The 19,523-nt window shown below is 44.4% G+C and overlaps 2 protein-coding genes across 2 annotated transcripts; one reads left to right on the forward strand and one right to left on the reverse strand.

Moving 5' to 3' along the window:
• Positions 1-300: 300 nt before the first annotated feature.
• DEFB134 (defensin beta 134) lies at positions 301-2,499 on the forward strand. The gene is made up of 2 exons (XM_024568936.1): positions 301-355; positions 2,357-2,499. Exons 1-2 carry the CDS (start codon positions 301-303, stop codon positions 2,497-2,499), a joined length of 198 nt encoding a protein of 65 aa, XP_024424704.1.
• Positions 2,500-5,964: 3,465 nt separating this feature from the next.
• DEFB135 (defensin beta 135) lies at positions 5,965-18,626 on the reverse strand. Its single transcript, XM_024568714.1, has 3 exons — positions 18,488-18,626; positions 7,781-7,864; positions 5,965-6,128 (listed from the first exon to the last, which is right to left on the reverse strand). The coding sequence occupies exons 1-3, from the start codon at positions 18,624-18,626 to the stop codon at positions 5,965-5,967; spliced, it is 387 nt and encodes a 128-aa protein (XP_024424482.1).
• Positions 18,627-19,523: the final 897 nt, after the last annotated feature.

Below are 19,523 nucleotides of genomic sequence, written 5' to 3' on the forward strand. Positions count from 1 at the left end.
AATTTCATTTATTAAAAAAAATAAAATGTCTACAGTTTTCAGGCCTCTGTTGGTGCTTTCGGAAAACCCACAGGTTGGGGACCGGTGCCCTTGTCCGAAGGAAAAGCTGTCAAACAAGAATGGCTGTCAGTTTTCCCTTCTGCAAGCATTGCCAGCTCAGCTGCCTCAGATCAGTGTAGCATATCTACCTGGAGCAGGACACACCCCACACCTGAGCACTTTGTATGGGAGGGTGTGTCCCACCTTTCCACTGGCAGCCAAGATCAGAACCTGCCACCAGCCTCAACAGAAGATTTAGCCATGAAGCCTCTCATCGTATTTGTCTTTCTCATCTCTTGGAACCCAGTGCTGGCAGGTAAGATGCAAATCTTCCTGGGGTGGGGGGGGTGGGGGAGGGTCCTTTGTCTAGAAGAGCAATTCCCCTAAGCAAACCTGTGAATGTCCTCCCACCATGGACCCTTTAATTTTCAAAGTGGGAAAAGCATCAGGCTGCTTTGATGTCCGCAAGGTCGGAGCCTGAGCCTTGGCTCTCCAACTGCTGAGCTGTACTGCTGTAGGCAGAAGTCTGAGCTGCTCTGAATCTTAGTCTCTGCACTTACAGAAATAATACTGCTGACCTCCGAGTCTTGCAAGAATTAAATGGGATAATGTATAGACTATGTCTCTACATAATATCTACAGCACCTGACTTATGAGAAGCATCATTATATTTTTCATCAGCAATACCCCGTTCTGTTTTGCCACTGTCTTGTGTCTAATTCAGAAACATATCTAGTCATAATAGCCAAAATGTGCAAACAGTGTTATTATTTGTAGATTCCTTAGGTACATGGTGGAACAGATTTGGAACTGCCTGTGTTAAGAGGGTGAATGAGTTCCATGTGGCACAAGAAATGTCTGATCAGATGAGGTAACTGCTAGAGAGACAGGAGGGAGAACACGGACTGACCTCCTGTTCTGACTTTGCAGTCTCATCTTGAATACTCTTTTCACTCAGTGTTATTGAATCAATTCAAATCCATACGCTATAGGGTCCCATTTAATTTCTCTCCCTCCCTGAAATATTCTCTAGGCAAATGAACCACATTTTCAGATCATGTGACTCAACAGGCTAGATTTAAGAATCCATAGGATCCAGGCCTCCGAAAGGTGTTGAGACCAATTCCACTGTGGTTGATGGCAATGGATTATGTCTCTAAACAGTCTGCAATTGCATACAGTCTACAATATTCTGTTTAGGGTCTTACACATCCCCATAGTTAGTCTTGTCTCACATGTAGACCATTACACTTCCTCTTCTTGGGCTTCACATCTTGCCAGCTAAGTGACCCTGATCCCTTCTTTTTTCCTGTAGGACAATTATCCTCCAGGGCATGATGACTTAGATAGGGTATGTGTTGGCTCAAAATATCTACAGATGGCCAACATTGCACTCTGGCCCTTTTAACACCCTCTTACCTATGAACGTAAAGAAACAGTCCTACCTTGATGATTCTGTGGAGTAGCATGTCTACAAGACTGTAAGCTCAGCTCAAATGCCTTGGGCTCTAGTAAGAAACCCCAAATCTTCAAACCTGATTTCTTCCATCTCTGAACTCACAACACTATTCCACGTTGCAAATGTTTCACTGGACTTGACATGTTTTCTCCTCTCGCACAGGTATTTTGTGTTTCTTCTCTTTTTGCCTAGACTAAAAATTCTTTGAGACTGAGCTCCATATCACACCCAAATCTGCAGCCCAACAGTACCTGGATTTATAAAAACTTAATTTTGTTGAGTATATTAACTGACTAATTTGGGCAAGCTTCCAAGTCACCAGTTGTGTTAGTCAGCTCAGACTGCCCTAACAAAATACCACACGTCGCATGGCTTAAATAACGTTTCTTTTCTCATAGTTCTAGAGGCCAGGAAGTCCAGGATCAAATGCAGGTTGATTCAGCTTCTGATGAGAGTGTTATCTCTGGCTTACAGACAGTCATCTTCTTTCTGTGTCTTCCACCAATAAGCCCACCAATCCTAATGCCTTAGGGCCTCACTCTTATGACCCCATTTAACTTTAAGTATCTCCTAAAGTCCCTATCCCCAAATATAGTCACACTAAAGATCAAGGTTTCACATATGAATTGGCAGAGTCGGAGGGGAGGCCGGGGGCGGGGGGGGGGGGGGGGGGGGCGGGTGCTGCAATGCAATCCATAGCACAAGTTAATTTTTTTTCAATCAGAATCAATTAGAAGCAATCATTTTTACCTAGTCTCCTTGGAATCCAGTGTGATATTTTAAAAAATGGAAGGATTCATCATTTTATAGTCCAAAAACGCCCATGTTGAATTATCTTTCCATTCATTTTCTTTCCAGGCTTGAATCCATTATCATCAGAAATGTACAAGAAATGCTATGGAAATGGCACCTGCAGACTTGAGTGCTATGGAAGTGAAATGTTAGTTGCCTACTGTATGTTTCAGCTGGAGTGCTGTGTCAAAGGAAACCCTGAGCCCTGACATGAGAAGCCAGGGAATGCCAGTGAACTTGGAAGTCCTTGACCAGCCCCCATCATCTTTCACACAGCCAAGGAATTTAGATTAAACTCTGACACTATGATGTACCTACAACTGCTGGGGTTTAGCATTTTTATAAGCCTTCAGAGTCTTCTGATTTTGGATTTTAAAGTCTGGGCTGCAGCTTTCTTAAAAACAGCTAAGCTGCTTCTCCTGAAAACAACTTAGAATACATTTTCTCACTTCAAAGTGATATCTGTGCTCTCCTCCGTGCTTATTTACCTCTTTACTCATAGAAAAGATGTCTATAATTATTCACAGAGGCTTCAAATTATAAAGCCATTTTTTATACCTAGGCTTTACCATCCCTTCAGCGTCCCACCTTTCCTTTGATCCTCCCATATGCAGAGGAACAGATCTGCCCTGGCCCTCTGATGACCTGGTGTATCTCTCACATTAATACAAAGGCAAGGCTTAATGGCAGGCTGGCTTGAGTCTTTTTTTAATATTTTATTTCTTTTATTTTTAGAGAGAGGGGAAGGGAGGGGAGAGCAACATCGATGTGAGAGAGAAACATTAATTGATTGCCTCTCGTACATACCCCCTACCAGGGACAGAACCCACAATGCAGGCGTGTGCCCTGACCAGGAAGTGAACCAGTGACCTTCCACTCTGTGGGACGATGCTCCAACTAACAGAGCCACACTGGTCAGGGCCAGGCTGGAGTCTTGACTGAGTCCAACCCTGCCATTCTCGTTGAGATGGGCTGCCATGAGGCAGGTGCTCATTCACCTCCCATGACTACTTTCCTCCTTTTCACTTCCCTCTTTGTCTATCCCTTACCTGTACACCATTATAGGGGACCATTCTGCATGGCATGGCAAATGTAGCCCAGCTCCCACTTGGAAAGGGCAGTAGGGAGCGAGATACGGCACACAGGACCCACGCCCACAGATAGGTTCTCCCGTGGGGAATCAGGCCTGCATTGTACCTAGGCTGCTTTGAGGCTTGCTTTTGCTAAAACCCCCTCACCCTGAACTGAGTCAGCAAATGTTTACTGCATATCTTTAAAGTAACTTCCTGAAATCTGTGCTAAACCTCCCAAGTATGGAGTGTAGCCAGTTCAACAACTTTTCCCCTTGATCTGTAACATCCTTCTCTTTGAAGTAATTAGCAACATTCTTTCCTTTGTTTTCTGTAAAAGGTGACCACCTAAAGCGAACCTGTGCATAGTAAATGAAGACCATCCTCGATGTAATGTACCCAGAAAAACAACAAAAGCCTGTCCAGGCAGGGGTCAGGGCCCTCTCTCACTCAGAGAGTGGCCATGCCATCCCTTTTCTCCACAGGACTTCTGTAGTCCATGTGAATTTATTCATTGCAGCCACAACACACGGACCCCGCAGGCCAGGGTCCGCATCACACCATTGTATTTTGGAAGCAGATAACTTGTTATCTAGCTTCAGTTTCACAGCTGGAGAAAAATTTTGCCTCAGGAGAAACCATACTGCAAGTCTCACCTATCCTCCCTGCAGGTGGTATTTAGATGAGATTTTGGACTTAAAAGTTAATGCTGAAATGAATAATGGCTTTGGGTTATATTGGGAGGAGATGAATATACTTTACATGTGAGAACAATTGAATTTTGGAGGACTATACGGCAGACTGTTGTGGACTGATCTGTGTGTTCCCACAAAACATATGTCGACGTTTTAACCCCAGTTTCTCAGAATGCGAGCTTACTTAAAAATAGGGTTGTTGCAGATGTTAAGATGAGGTCATTAAGATGGTCGGTCCCTAATCCAATATGACTGATGTTCTTATACAAAGGGAAAATCTGGACACAGACACATGCAAACTAGGAGAACACCTTGTGAAAGTAATGATCGAGATTGGGGTGTTGTTCCCATAAGCTGAGGAAGGCCAGAAAACCACCAGAAGCTGGGTGAGATGCATGAAACACATTCTCCCTCACAGCCTTCAGAAAGAGCCAACTCTGCTGACATCTTGCTCTTGCACTTTATAGCCCTCAGAACAACAGTACAATAGATTCCATTGTCTAAGCCCCCTGGTGTGTGCTACTATGTTATGGCAGCCCTAGCACAGTCATACAGGGAGTAACTGCGAGGGTTTCTTTGGGGAGTGATAAAAAAATATTCTAAAGTCGATTGTAGTAATATTTGCACAATTCTGTGAATCTACTAAAAACCACTGAATTAGACACTTTAAAGGGATGGACTTTATGGCATTATAGAATGTGAATTATAGGTCAGTAAAGTTGTTTAAAAAGAAGACTAACATACAACCAACCTATGTCTGAGAAATTCCACTCATAGGTATTGACCCAAGAGAAATAAAAGCTTATTTTCACAAAATCATTTATATAAGAATGTTCACTGCAGCTTTATTGCAATAGCCAAAAGTGTGGAAACATCTCATATGTGCCTGAAGGGGAGAATAACAAACTGCAGTAAAATCATGGAATAAAAGGGGATGGACTCGAGGTATAAGCAACATCATGGAAAACATTAAAATATTATCCAAGTGAAGGTAAAATCCTTACACAAGAGAGTATGCACCTTAGTGACATCATACACATAAAGTTCTAGAATAGGCAAACTTAACCATGGTTCATATAAAACATAACAGCAGTTGCTGCTCAGAAAATACAAAGTTGGTGGTAGGTATGAAGTAGGAAGGGGAATTACAGAACTTTCGGGAGTGATATAAACGTTTGAAATCTTGGTAAGATTTAAACTGCATAGGTGTACGCATTTGCCAAAGCTCTTAGAATAGGCCACCCAAGATCTTTGCATTTCATTGTATGTAAATGTTATTTCAAAAGAATTATTAAAAGAAACTGTTAAACCCCAAGTAACATCAATAATATCATTTTGAAGTTTTTAGGAACAAGTATATTGATGTTTGTATCTCACTTTGAAATGCATCCAAACAGGCAGATGGAGTGTGGCGTACATATTTTTTACATCCACAGAACTGAGTTCTTTGTGTGGAGTTGCAGATCTGATATCGGTCTTCATCTATTGGCATAAGTTCAACTGTATGTGGAGAAGGGGATGGACTTAAGGAGGACAATTTTTGCAAAAATTCCTGGAAGGAGAGAAGAATATGGAATCCACCAAATGGTATCTCTTCTCCTTCAGACCATGGAAGCATCTGCCTGGGTTCTGTGCATACAAAGGTGGCAGGAGGTAGCAGTAAATGCTGCTCTTACGACAGACTCCGTGAGATGTGAGACCATGTGCAGCATTGACTGCATGCCTACATGATGAAAAAAAAATACAACAGACAGGGACTTTAACTAAGAGATCATTTGCATCAGAGACACAATGGATGCCCTTAAAGAGAAACGCAGCAGACGCAGAAACAGAGAAGCTAAAGCCGCTGTTTTAATGGGATGGTGCCTCTGAGAAGGATCTGGTCCCCAGAGGGAATCCTCAGATACGACTATTGCATTTCAGGTAAATACTTCTTCTTTACGCAGCATAGATTTACATTGTCACACAAAATATAAAATACTTCTTTTTTTAAACAAGATCTCCTGCAAACACCTTTCATTCGCCAGCATGTAGAAAAGAATCCCCTTACGAAGGCATTCGGTCCACTTCTAACTGCCAACAGAAAGAAACGTAAATGCACAGTGTCCTCTAGGGTCACGGTATCATGGGGAAATTAGATTGTAAAATAAAAGTTACCCTTTAGAACTTTTTAATGGTAAATTGCACAGGATTAAATCATCCCAGTGATGTTATGGCTGGATTCTGTTCTTTCAATTACTTCTAAGTTATTTTCCAGAGACCCTATTATAAATCTTTTGTTCTCATGACCTTCACCTACATGTGCAGCTCACAGCACCCAGCAGATTCAGCTTGTGACAGTTTTCAGTGGAAAGATCATTTAGACCTGAGAGTTCGCCCAGGAGTCTTCAGAGGCCCCAGTCCAGGAGACATGCAGGGCCTGGGACAGTCCAGGCCGTATGAGATGGTCACAGTGTTTGCTTGAAGAAGGCACGATCACTGACCCAGGGTTACAAGTCGGTGGTTCTGGCCCTGCATTCCCAATAACACTCTTTGTGACTTTTTGCCAAGTGCCTTACTACCTGCCCCGGCTTAATCACGGGGTACCAGTGAACATGTCCCCAGGGATCGTGAATGTGAAGTGGTTTGAATAGCTAAAGCACGGATCTAAATCTATTGCTGGTATTTTTCCTAACCTTCAGACGTGGGTGCCTCTGGAAGCTGAGGGGTAGGGAAGGAAGGCGAGGAAGATCGTTTAAGAAGGTCCGGAGGGCTCCGAGTCATCCTACTGAATTTTCCATTCTGTGTGCTAAGGCTTATCAGTCTCTCCACCCAGCTAGTCCAGGGGACCATCTGTTGGGTGTGAGGATAATCAGTGTGGTATGACCAAAAGCTATGTCAAGTAAATTTGCCACAAGCCTTAGGACACCACTCTGGGGACAAAGGAGACCAGTGGAGGCACAACGCAAAGTGTCCAGAGGTCCTGCCATGCAGGACAGCAACCGCAATCTCAATGCCATCCTCATCTGTGCCTGTCTTTGGAATACATCACACTTGGCCCTTAAGTGTCACCTTTTGACTATAGAGGTTAAGGACCGAGGGTAAAAGCTTTCTGCAGACCCCTGCAAACCAGAAGCAAAGCAGCTTTGAGGCCTTCCACTTCAGTGACTTAAGTAGATTATCAAGTCACTGGTTTCCTGTGCAGACAATGAAAATTCTGAGCCCTCAAACTGATGTTCCATAGGATACCAGGATACTGTGAGTGAGTGTGTTTGAACAACCAGCTCTGCATGCTGCTTCTGCTCGGCATATTTGTCTTCTTTCTAAATCTGTGAGAAATCATACAGGTAACTCATATGGGAGCGCAAGCTCTGCGAGTCCTAAAGGAACAGCTTCCTTCCCCCTGCCCCAGTCAATCCTACCTGTGCTCTAAAGGTCTCATGCTTTTGCTCTGCTCCACTTCTGCCAAGACCATCAGTCCAACTTCCCCCTCAAACTTTACAAAGTCCTCAGACCAAATCCAGAATCCAGAGGTGTTTCTCCTCTGAAGAGAACCACCTCCTAGTATGTGTCCTTATCACCTTCTCTTCCTTCCTCAGAACAGCCTAGAGCGTCCATCTCTGCGCACATCTCTCACTGTTCCTGCTTTTCTCATCCAAGTCCTGCTTTCTTCTCATTCTTCTAGAACCTCACATCCTCTTTCCCTTCACTCTTTAGAATCCCGCAGGGAGGGGATTGCATTTTACCTGGTGGAACATAGGAGAGCAAGACAAGGACCGCAAGGACCAAGAATAAGCTCCTCATGGTTAAGCCAATCATCAAAGAGACAGCTGAAAGACAAGGAAGTGTCACCCTATATGTAGCTCCAAGAGATGGCGGTTGGGTGGGGGACCTGCCTGGTTAGTGAACCCTTCAAGAACAAGAACATCTGCTTGCTCCACTGAGCAGTTCAATAAAGTAAAGGTCCGACTTTGAACATGACATCTTTCCACTAAAACACACTTCCTGAGTGCCACTTATATGCTGGCAACTGAAATCCCACTGTGTCAACAGCCCTATTCTAAGCCCTAATAGGATACTGTCTTTGGTGTAGCTGTCTTTGTATCTTCATTGTACATCCATTTAACAAATGCATATAGTGTGCAAGGAACCGTAAGGCTACCTTATAGAGTTGACAAAGTGTTTTCAATAGTTGTTTTCAATCTCACGCAGAAATGCTTTCTTAAAAAGCGTGGGCAGATATTATTCTCCCATTTGAAGAGCAAAGAACATGAAGCGCAGGTGAAAGAAATGACTTTCCCAAGTTGCCATGAATTGTAAATGGCAGCAGCATGCTTTACACACACGTTTGCCGAACTCCTGAATACAGAGGTCAAGGGCAGCCCAGCTCCGTTCCAGTGTAGCTACAATCTGTCCAGGGAAATAAGAGCTTCCCAAGGAGTATGGGATAAACCCTGTAACACCACCGACATAAGCCTGGTACAGGTCCCCATGGAACACATGCTGCTTGCTAGGTAATGTGGGAGGTACCAGGAATTGATGGCAGACCTCTTGCTTTGAGGAACCATAGATCAACAGTTGGACACTTTACAAACTGTTTTAAGCTTTACAAAAGCTCTGTCTGATATCATATGAAGAATATATCAGCAGAACCCAGAATCAGACAATCTGACTTCTGATCGGGGCTCAGCTTGATGGGCTTTCTGTGAAGCACTTAGTTCACTTCTCCAAATATCAGCTTTCTCTCCTGTAAAATTGGTTGTGTATCTTCAGTGCTACCTATAACCAAGGCTTGTTGTGAGGCCAAATAAAGCAATTCTTGCAGCCAGTCCTTTAAAAAAGTACAGTTAAGCAGCCATCAGACCCATAGAACAGATGGCATTTAAAACTAGAGATGGCACAGACAGTGCTCCAGGTAGAGAGTGGAAGGGCTAGGACAGTAACCAACTCTTCCATCACTCTGTCCCGTGTGTTTTTCAGCACATTGACTACATAGATATTCATATATGTACTTAGATATAATTCAATCACCTTGGTGGAAACTCGTTTTCTAACTTCAGGAAATCTGTGATGTGATTGAGATTACAAATGTAGAAAGACTCATAAGAGAAGCTCAGAGAAAAAAAAAAAAAGTCCCTAAATAAAAAAAGAATGGAAGACAGGAGTTTGGAAGACCCAGAAGGGAAATGGTCAGGTGAGTACAAATGTACCAAGTGGCCCTGAGGGGACCCCTTTCTAAGCTGGAGCGTTAAGTACAGCCAGATCTGCATTCTCTCACCTGCTCTGGCTTGGGCTCCTCTTCTCCCACCAACCTCCTTGGCCTCCACATCTGCTCGTTCCACTGAGCCTTCAGAACCCCAATTCCTTGTACTTCATATCTTCCCCCAAACAAACTTTTCTACCTCCGTGTCCCAGTGAAATGCCGAGTTCTCCTCTGAGGACACTGCTTCCAAAAACCATGGGACAGGCAAGCAGCATTTCCCAGTCTCCATGCTGTTTCCAGAACACCAGACATGAGCCCGACACCTCCTTTCTCTCACCCCGCCCACACCGAATTGACCATTAAATCTTACCAGTTCTGCCTGCTACATACAGCTCATGCCCATCCATGTCTCTTCTCCACTGTCACCATGCAATGCAAGGCATCACCATCTGTCATTAATTAAATGACCTTCTAACTGGTCTCCCACAACATTTTTACATATTTACCATTCATCCTTCATGCAGTACATGCAATGACCTTTATAAAATAAACTGGGGCCCTGGCTGGTGTGGCTCAGTGGATTGAGTGCCGGCCTGTGAACTGAAAGGTCACTGGTTCGATTCCCAATCAGGGCACATGCCTGGATTGCAGGCCAGATCCCCAGTTGGGGGCATGCAAGAGGCAACGAATTGATGTATCTCTTGCACATCAATGTTTCTCTCCCTCTCTTTCCCCTCCCCTTCTCCTTTCTCTAAAAATAAATAAATAATAAAATATTTTAAAAATTATTTTATTGTTGTTCAATTACAGTTGTCTGCATTTTCTCCCCACCCCTCCCCTGCTAAATAAATAAAATCTTTAAAAATAAATCAGTAAACTTGGGTCATGCATTTGTCCTTCGTAAAACCTTTCACTGGACTAACATTAAGAACCGCTTATTTGGGTGACAAGGCCCAGCCTCATGAGGCACCTGGTTGCCTCTCCCAGCCCAACTCTTCTCATCTACCCACTCCCTCTCGGGGTTTCACCTGCTTGACTTGACTTCTTTCCTCAAACACGCCCACCCCAGAGCTTTTACACAGGGGATTCACACATCCTGAGAACCCGCATCACCCTCCACCCGCCTTCACTTAGCACTGACTCAGTCGAAGAGATGGTCTCCGCCTCTTCCACAGCATGAATTTTATTGAACACTTCCCACTTAAACTATATTCCCCCTTGTTAATTTCTCTTATAGCACCCTTTTTTCATTATTAGCATATATTAGAACTCTATGTTCCTGTGTTTGTTTTTCTTGATTTAATATTTGCTCCCTTCACTTGACTCATGTAAATTATGTATTAATCAAGTCAAATTTTTTTCTTGGACACTGTATTAGTTCCCTAAGGCTGCCATAATAAAATACTAAAAACTGGGCAGCTTAAAAAAAACAGAAATGTATTGTCTCACAGTTCTGGAGGCTAGGTATCTGAAAAGTTGGTTCTTTCTGAAGGCTGTGAGGGAAGGATTTGTTCTGTCTCCTGGCTTCTGGTGGCCTTGGGAACTCCGTGACTTGTCGATGCTGTTCTCCCTGCGTCTTCACCTCATCTTCCCTCTGTATGTATCTGGGTTTGTGGCTAAGTTTGCCCTTCTTATAAGGCACATTGCTTTGTCAGTAATCTCTTTAAAATATATATATGTATAAAGTTTGCCCTGTCTGGTGTGGCTCAGTGGATTGAGCACAGGCCTGTGAATCAAAAGGTTGCTGGTTCGATTCCCAGTCAGGGCAAATGCCTGGGTTGCGGACCAGGTTCCCAGTCAGGAGGCATGAGAGAAGCAAGTGATTGATGTGTCTCTCACGCATTAGTGTTTCTCTCCCTCTTTCGCCCTCCCTTCCCTCTCTCTAGAAATAACTCAATAAAATTAAAATATATATATATATGTATATATATAAAACTTTATGGTAAACTATATACCACAGAATAGTCACAGAGATGTAAACTGCAGCGTAGGGAATACGGTCAACAATATTGTAATAACTATGTATGGGGTCAGGTGGGTACTTAAGCCTGAGAGGGCCACTCTGTAAAGTACATGATTGTCTAACCACTAGGCTGTGCATCTGAAACTAATACAGAAAAATATTGAATGTAAACTATAATTAAAAATAGAAATAAATGAAAATGGGGACATTTGGAAAAATTCTGAAAGAACATTCAAAAATAAAATGACACTCTTTGAAACAAATAAGGTGTATGTGTGTGACCTTAAAAAATAAATAAAATAAAATATATAACACATATACAAAAAACCCACAGAACAAATGTGGAGTTGCACACATTACTATAAGGTTAACCCCACAGTAAATACCACCAAGGTCATGAAATCGAACTCTGCAGCCACCCTCCATGCACCTGCACCCCAGTCATTAGCCCTCCAAGTTACCCCCACCCTGACTTTTATTGTAATCATGTCCTTAAATCTCTCTACCCTTTTATCACCCATTCTGCATCCTCATAAACTGAAGTTTCATCCTGGCCATTTTTATTTGATATACCCTTTTGGTCTCTTTTTCTCTATCTGTTCTCCCTCGTGCTCTCTTACAATTTATCTGTTGAAGAACTGAAGACACTGTACCTGCAGAAGCACCCTCAACCCGGGGTTTCCTGATTGTGCACCCACTCATGGTGCACTTTGACCTGTAGCTCTCTCCTCATATTTTCTGAAAATTGGCAGCTGGATTCAGAGGCTTGATCGGACTCAGGTTCAACCCCTTTAGCAGGACCACAGGCTTTCCTGTGTCTTTTCATCAGGAGGCTCATACTAACCAGTTGTCTCTCTTTTTTGTGCTTTTGGTAACTGTTGATACTCAATGCCTAGATACATTAATTCATCAAGGGTTGCAAAAGGGTAATATTCTAATTGCCAATGGCAATTAAAAAAAAACAGAAAAAAACAATTTTAAAATTTGTATGGAACTACAAAAGACCCCGAACAACCAAAGTAATGCTGAGAAAGGAAAATGCTGGAGGCCTCGCACTTCCTGTCTTTAAACTATATTTCAAACTATAGTAATCAAAACAGTATGGTATTGGCATAAAAACAGGCACTGAAACCAATGGAACAGATCAAGAACCCAGAAATAAGTCCATGCATGTGCTGTCAACTAATATTTTACATGGAAAAAAGACAGTCTCTTCAATACGTGGTAAAAAAAAATTAAGCTACATCACTCAAAAAATTAACTTGAAATCAATGATTCAAATGTAAAACCTGAAACCACAGACTTCCTAGAAAAAAAATGTGGGGGAAAAGCATCTTCACATATGTCTTGGCAATGATTTCATGGAAAGACACCTAATACACAAGCAACAAAATAACAAATAAACAGGTGGGACTCCATCAAACTAAACAGCTTCTTCACAGCAAAGGTAATGACCAAAAAATTAAAGACAACCTACAGAATGGAAGAAAATAGTTTCAAATCACACCTCTGATAAGGGGTTAATATCCAAAATATATAAGGAACTCATACAGCTCAATAGCAAATATAAAAAAATCAAATAATCCAGTTAAAAGATGAGCAAAGTACATGAATCGACACTTTTCCAAAGCATGTGTCCGAATGGCCAACAGATACACAAAATGTGCTCAGCATCACCAACCGCTAGAGAAATGAACATCAAAACCATGATGAGGTGTCCCGTCACACCTGGGAGTATGACCCTCCGCTAAAAGACGAGACCTCACAGACGACGGTGAGGACGTGGAGAAAAGGGAGCCCTTGTGCACCACTGATACTGTAAATTGGTACAGCCCTGTGGAAAAGAGTATGGAGGCTCCTCAAAAAATTAAAAATAGAACTACCATATTATCCAGCAATTCCATCTCTGGATATTTACCCAAGGGAAATGAAATCTCTCTCCTGGAGAGAGAGATATCCACTCTCATGATCGTTGCAGCATTATGCAAGAGAACACAAACAGACACAAATTCTTAGATTCAAATCCTGAGAAAGAAAAATTTTTCAAAAATCTACATCTGGACACACGGATGTTCTCAAATTGAATTTTTTAACCTCGCAATAACCTATTTACAATACAGACACCAAAATCTAAAGACAAAGAAAGGTGGGGTTCAACAGTTGGAAAAACTGTGTCAGCTCTAGCAGAGACCGCTGACTGTGTACCCCGTTATAATTTCTCCTACGCTAGTAATCAGCCAGCCTTTAGGGCCACCCGGCACTTTCATTCCTTCGATGCAGCTCAGCAGTCTCTTCACTAATGAGTTTCATAACTTCATATCCCCTAACAGCTGTAAACACTGAAGCCCACAAACGAGATCGGCATTGCCGGGCGGAAACACCGAAGACCCTCCTGGCTTTCAGAGGAAGTGCTCTTGTGTGCTTGGCTGTGGCCTTTAGCTTTGTGTTTGGATACCATAAAAATGAGTACCTAGACTAAGTTTAGAATTGTTATATCTCCCTGTTTCTTGTCATTATGTAGCAAGCCTCTTTGCCTCTTTGACCACATGGTTATTTCTCTTGTCTCAAATGCTCCTTTTGCTAATGTTCGTGTAGCTTCACCAGCTATTGAATACAATTCGTGGTAATAATTAGGATGTGCTATGATATAAATAATGAGTAACCCCTACATAAGAGTGAATTAAGATAAAGTTTTATGTCTCTCTTGTAGAAAGGAGACCTAGAAGGAAGTTGAAATGGCTACCATACCGAGTGGCTGAAAAACACTAGGTAAACAAACCTTGTATCTGTGACACCATCAACATCATGCTTAGCTCAGCCTGGGAGGAGACCAGCCGCACCCACAGCACCTTACACTCCACGAGCTGTTGCGCACAGTGAGGAGCTATCGTGTCCTTAAGCAGGATAACATATCAGATACAGAAACGTCTTCCATCCACCGGATAAGTCTCAACATTAATATTATTTTAATTTGGGGGAAGCATGTATTAGGATACAAACCAAGGAAAATCGGGATTGTAAGATATGTGGACTTTGAACTCATGTCAATAAAGACCATTCTTCTCTGGGCAAACCCTCATCCAGGTAACGGCGAGCGTAAACTACTCCCTGTGTCTGTCCTCCAGCAAGGCATGAGGGCTCGGGCCAAGTGCCCTTCCTCTGACCCAGCCGACTTACAAGTATTCCAACCCCATGGTGACTGATCCACATCATAAGTTAATAAATTGTGATGATTGTTTTATGGATCAATCTTATGAGCCTGGTTCCGGTGACCCTGGGAGATGGATATGCTTTCAGGGAGTGGAAAACCAAGAAGTAAACCCTGGGTTATGGTAAATGCACAAATGCAGTGAGCACCCCGGAATAGAAGCATTCTCCTTCAGATATTGACATCACCTCTCCCCTCGACCTCTGCATAGACTTTGCTTGTGCAATATCACACTCTTATTAATATTGTTATAGTGGACACTGTCCATTGGAGCAATGACCCGTAATAAAGGGCAAGCTAGCAGAGGTGTTGCTTAAAGAGCCGACTGAACTGTTGAAAAGCCTCCTATCTTCCTGAACTCTAATCTTGACCCCTAAATCTATCCTGCACCGAACTGTTCAATGAATCTACCCGAAAGACAAACCAAACCTTATCTCTTCCTTGCACTCTAGTTGGCGGTTCAGTCTACATTTGTGAAACTTTCACTCCTGGCTTTTTGTGACTTGACCTTGCCTCCCTCTCCAGCCTCATCTGTAACCCCACATTCTAGTGATGCGTAAACATGTGTTCCTACCCCCACATACCATACTCTTCTGCTTTTCTGTGCCCAAATCCTGTGGATCTACTGAGTTTCCCTGAAGCCCTCTTTTCTGTTCTTCCTGGCTAACTCCTACTCACCTTAAGATTCCGCTCAAGACTCCTCTCCTCCAGGAACCCTTCCTTGCCTCCCCCAAAGCTCAGTTCGGTGCCCCAAGTTTCCATAATAGTACATACATAAAACTATGATGGCTCTTTCCTCATTGTATGAAAAGTATAACCATACGAAAGACATGACTGTGAGGGCAAGAATCTTCTCTATTGTCTGTCCCTGGAACCCAGCACTAAGCCCAGCATAGAGTGCCGCAAATGTTGGCCACAGTGAACTGAATTGAATCCCCCCCACGCTGGTTTCCCCTCCCCAGCCACAGTGATCCTGGCCCTTGCATGCGTTCCCACATTGGGTCTGTGCCTCACTTCTCACAGACCTGAGTCTGAGGAGGAGGGTGGGCTCGTGACCTGCCCACAGTTGTAAGTAAGGGTGAATGTTTTTCGCATGCCAAGCTCATGGCCAGTGTTGCAAGAACCTCCTTTCTCTACAGAAATTCGTGGAGACAATGACAGCTGAGTTCGCTACAATTGTGCTCAGAAATTCAAGGAGGGGAAAGAGACTTAAAAGCCCAAGGGAAAACATCGTGTTCTGTAGACAATCTGGCAGAAGCTAAGAAAGAACGTAAACTACACCTGGGGACTTCTGGGCAGTAGGCCCAATGGTATGAGGACCTCCGATCTTAAAAGCAAGCACTGAGGCCTTTCTTCCCGGTGGTTAGCCAGCGCCTAGCTCCGAGCCAGTATCTCCTCACAGAATGTCCTAAGGCCCCACACATAATCAACTCTTGCTCAGTGAAATAAATTGATTCACCTGATTACACAGTTCCTTCCAGGCAGATGTATCTATCTCTTGATCACTTGGCACAGCCAGACCTCACTGTCCTCTCTGAACTTCTTCAGGTACAGAGTGATTTATTATCCTCGTGTTGAAGTACGTGTTATGTATAGCCAGCCGGATTCTTCCTGCTAGGGTTTGGACTTGGGTTTGGGTCTGAAGTCATCTCACAAAGCTTGCAGGGTCTCAGAGAGACCGAAACTGTAACTTTACCATCATCACTCTAGGCCCTGCCCCGATATGCAGTTAGAGAAACCTGATGAAGGGGTGGAGGGTTCTGGACCATACCCCAGGAAAGCCAGGATTTAAATCAGCATTTGCCAGTAATCAGAGAAGTAGTCGTGCTCAGGCCCTTCATTCCTCTGGTGTGAAGTCCCCCAGTTGCTAAGGAGCAGGCAGCAATATACTCTCACCCTCTAACTTCCATGGGTTCTCCCATCGGCTCTACAGGGTAGACTGGGGCCGTACTGCAGCCCCACCACCCACCCCAGCTTGAAGAAGGGGTCTCCACATCTCCTATGGGAATCAAGGCTCTGGGATTCCTTCATCGAACAGGAGTGGCAATCTCATTGTATTGACTCTGAACTTCCTTTTGGCATGTGCACTTCCAGCTAAGGGGATGGAAATTCAGCTGAGCCCTGGGAGTGTGTTCCAGGACTTTCCCAGTTGACTTCTCCAAGGATTCTTTAGAAATGGGCTGGATATGAGGACAAAGATCCTACAGGAGGAGGCTGGTCTAGGCAAAGGCATGAGGCCTCTTTACACCGTGCAACTCTGCGCTCTGTTGCGAAACTCTGGGCTCTGGATCAGAGCCTCTGGACTCTCCACTCCCTGGGTCCCTAAGCTTCAGAGACTAACCAGAGAAGTGAAGGGGTGGGAGCCCTGTGTGCCTGCTGGTATCTTCTGGGATTAGTGAGATGGAGCACAGGCCCCAGGCTTTTTCACGGTACTCCAGGAAGCAGAATCTCTTCCAGGTTTATTTTGAATATAACATGAATAAGCTGAGCCTTTAGCTCAAAACAACCTGCCTGCTACAGAGGCACATCTTGGTGTGACTGGGTCTGAACCTCCACAGTTCACATGATGAAGGGCCAAGAATTCCAAGGAACAAAGATAAAGGAAGAAAGCACCAACAGAGAACCACTAAAGGGAAGAGGATGAAGCCATCTGTGCTTCTCTGGCAGTTTTGGCCAACAAGACCTCAGGCAAGAACACTCAGGGAACACTCAGCTCAACTGGAGAAGCTCCTGCCCAAAGGTTGAAATGGTGGTGGAATCGGGACGTGCATGGGTGGAAAGGGAAGGGTCCATCCTGAACACACACTGATCTCCAAATGCAATTTTGATTCTGCTTTTTGAATTATGTGCAGGAAGGGCTCAGAAGTATTTAGAAAATGTTGGGTTCATACCTCCCAGATTCCCTAATGCACGACTGAACAATTTAAAGCATATGGAGAAGAATAGAGTTCTGGACCAAGAACAAAAAGAACTGAATATTTGATAGGAACATAGTCCATTTTTTTTCTCTGTGCAGCCCATTCACCAGGCTTAGCCTTGTTTTCTCCATCTCTGAAAGAATGAGGTGGTACCACTGAGTCTGAGCTATGGCTATGGTAGCAAATGGTCAGGATATGGCCTGCGCTCTATAAGCTGGAATTGCATGCCCAGTGCAGGGTCTGCTGGAAGCCTTCCGTGGGGTCATGAAAGGAACCCTCAGCCCTGACCTAGCACTAACATGCCAACTTCTCTTCTCCTAGCCCACCATCTCTCCCCCACTCCCATTCCCACCCATAGCAGTGCTCTCAGCTGAATATGTATCGTTGCAACCAGAATAAAACTCTCCCAGTGATGTTCAACATGCCCTAAGAAGTCTCTTGGAGAAGTTCTGTACAAGAGAAAACAAAACAGCTGTGTAACAATAATAATGAGGGAGGAGGAGGGCTAATCTATGCCAGGATGAGTGCCATGCATTTTGTAAGCTTTATCTCATTTCATCCTCGAAAACCTCTTGCAGTGCACATTTTGAGAAGAGGAAGCCGAAAAAGCTCAGAGATGCTAAATAATTCATCCAAGGGCATGTGGCTGCAAAACAGAGCATAACTAATAAAACCATGCTCTGCTGCCGCTGTACAGACACGGAATGCTATGGCCATGAGCCAGCTGGGTACAAGCCTGCCTCCAGGCACAAGAACAAAACCAGTGTTAGTGTCCTCTCAACCCTCAGTCCCCCACCACCTCCACTTCAGCAGGGACAGACCTAATGACCCTTCCTAAGAGCTGCATCATCTGTAGAGCTCCAGGACAGCACTGTCTTGCCCCACTCCTGACACAGGGCATCTAACCTGGAACACGGCATTGAACTGGTTCATCCCATGAAGCAAAAGAGAATTCCAGTCGACTACAAAAAAAAAAGCAACTTTTCCCAGAACACGCAAAGTTTCCAGATGCTAGCCATCATTTCATACGAGCCGTTTGGAAAACCCAGCCCCTTGGTGAACTTTTCTGGGCAAAGAGTTGCTGCAGCACACGCCTCCAGCTAGGTGACTCACTCTGCCACCCAAAGACAAGGCTATTCTTCCTCGGCTTTGTCTGCGCACCTCCCTCACTCTTGGTCAGGCCAGCAGTTGACACCTGGAGCCCCTTTGTTTCTTGCAACACAGCAACTTCTCGCTCACAGCCTTTCTGGCCGTCCATGAAGCCCATGTTTTGCAACACCCCTCCTCTGGGCTCCCGCATTCTCGGTGGGACTCAGAAGGAAAAGAGAAGCAAAGGTGACGCTTTCCCTGCCGTTTTTCTATCAAGATGCATTGGAAGTTAGGGGGAAAGTGTTCGAGCCTGGACATGGACAGAACCAGGTCTCTGCTCCTGCTCTGTCTTGACCGAGTCCCTTGTCCACGATTTGGAGAAGAGAAAGTAGCATGGAATGGCCCAGGGACTCTTTCCTCTAACCCTGAGTGAGCCTCTCTCCCCTGGGCACCCTTGCAGGCAGAGTGAAGCCAGCTCCACCCAGGCTCGCCCAGCTCTATAAAGGAGCCTCCCCAGCAGCCGCCTTCAGGAAGTTCCAGCCCTGCCCTCCTGTGCCATGAGGCTCTGTCTGTCCGGGGTGCTCTTCCTCCTGCTGATCTCATTGCCTCCAGGTAAGATGGGAGGTACAGGTCTGATGATGGAAGTGGGGTTCTTCTGGGGACTATGATACTTAAAGTCCCTGTGGATATAAGCCCAGCAAGGGGACCCCAATATGAGATGGACTCTCAGGCTGGGAATGGAATTGGGTTAGTGGTCTTCAACCTCTGCCCTTTTCCTCTGTTGCTCCATCCTGAAGGTCTGCCAGAGCTTGAGAGGGGGAGCCGGTTCCACAGCAGGCAGGCTGCTGTTCAGCTACCCAAACTCCTCCGTCCCCCCACCCTCCTCTGCTGGGCCTCAGACTCGGCGGCCCTTTCTGGAGTGTAGTAGGACATGAGAGAACAGAGTCCAGAGAGTAAATCACAAAAATACTAAAACATCTGCCAGGGAGAGAAGGCAGGCCTAGGGTTTCTCCCAGCCTCTGGAAGACTGATTTTTCTTTTCTATGTTTTTCTTTTAAACCTTCAGGGAACAGTATGTTTGGAAATGATGGAGTGGACATTCCATTTT

This window comes from Desmodus rotundus, chromosome 9, assembly GCF_022682495.2.
Source record: "Desmodus rotundus isolate HL8 chromosome 9, HLdesRot8A.1, whole genome shotgun sequence".
In the NCBI taxonomy this organism is placed as follows: domain Eukaryota; kingdom Metazoa; phylum Chordata; class Mammalia; order Chiroptera; family Phyllostomidae; genus Desmodus; species Desmodus rotundus.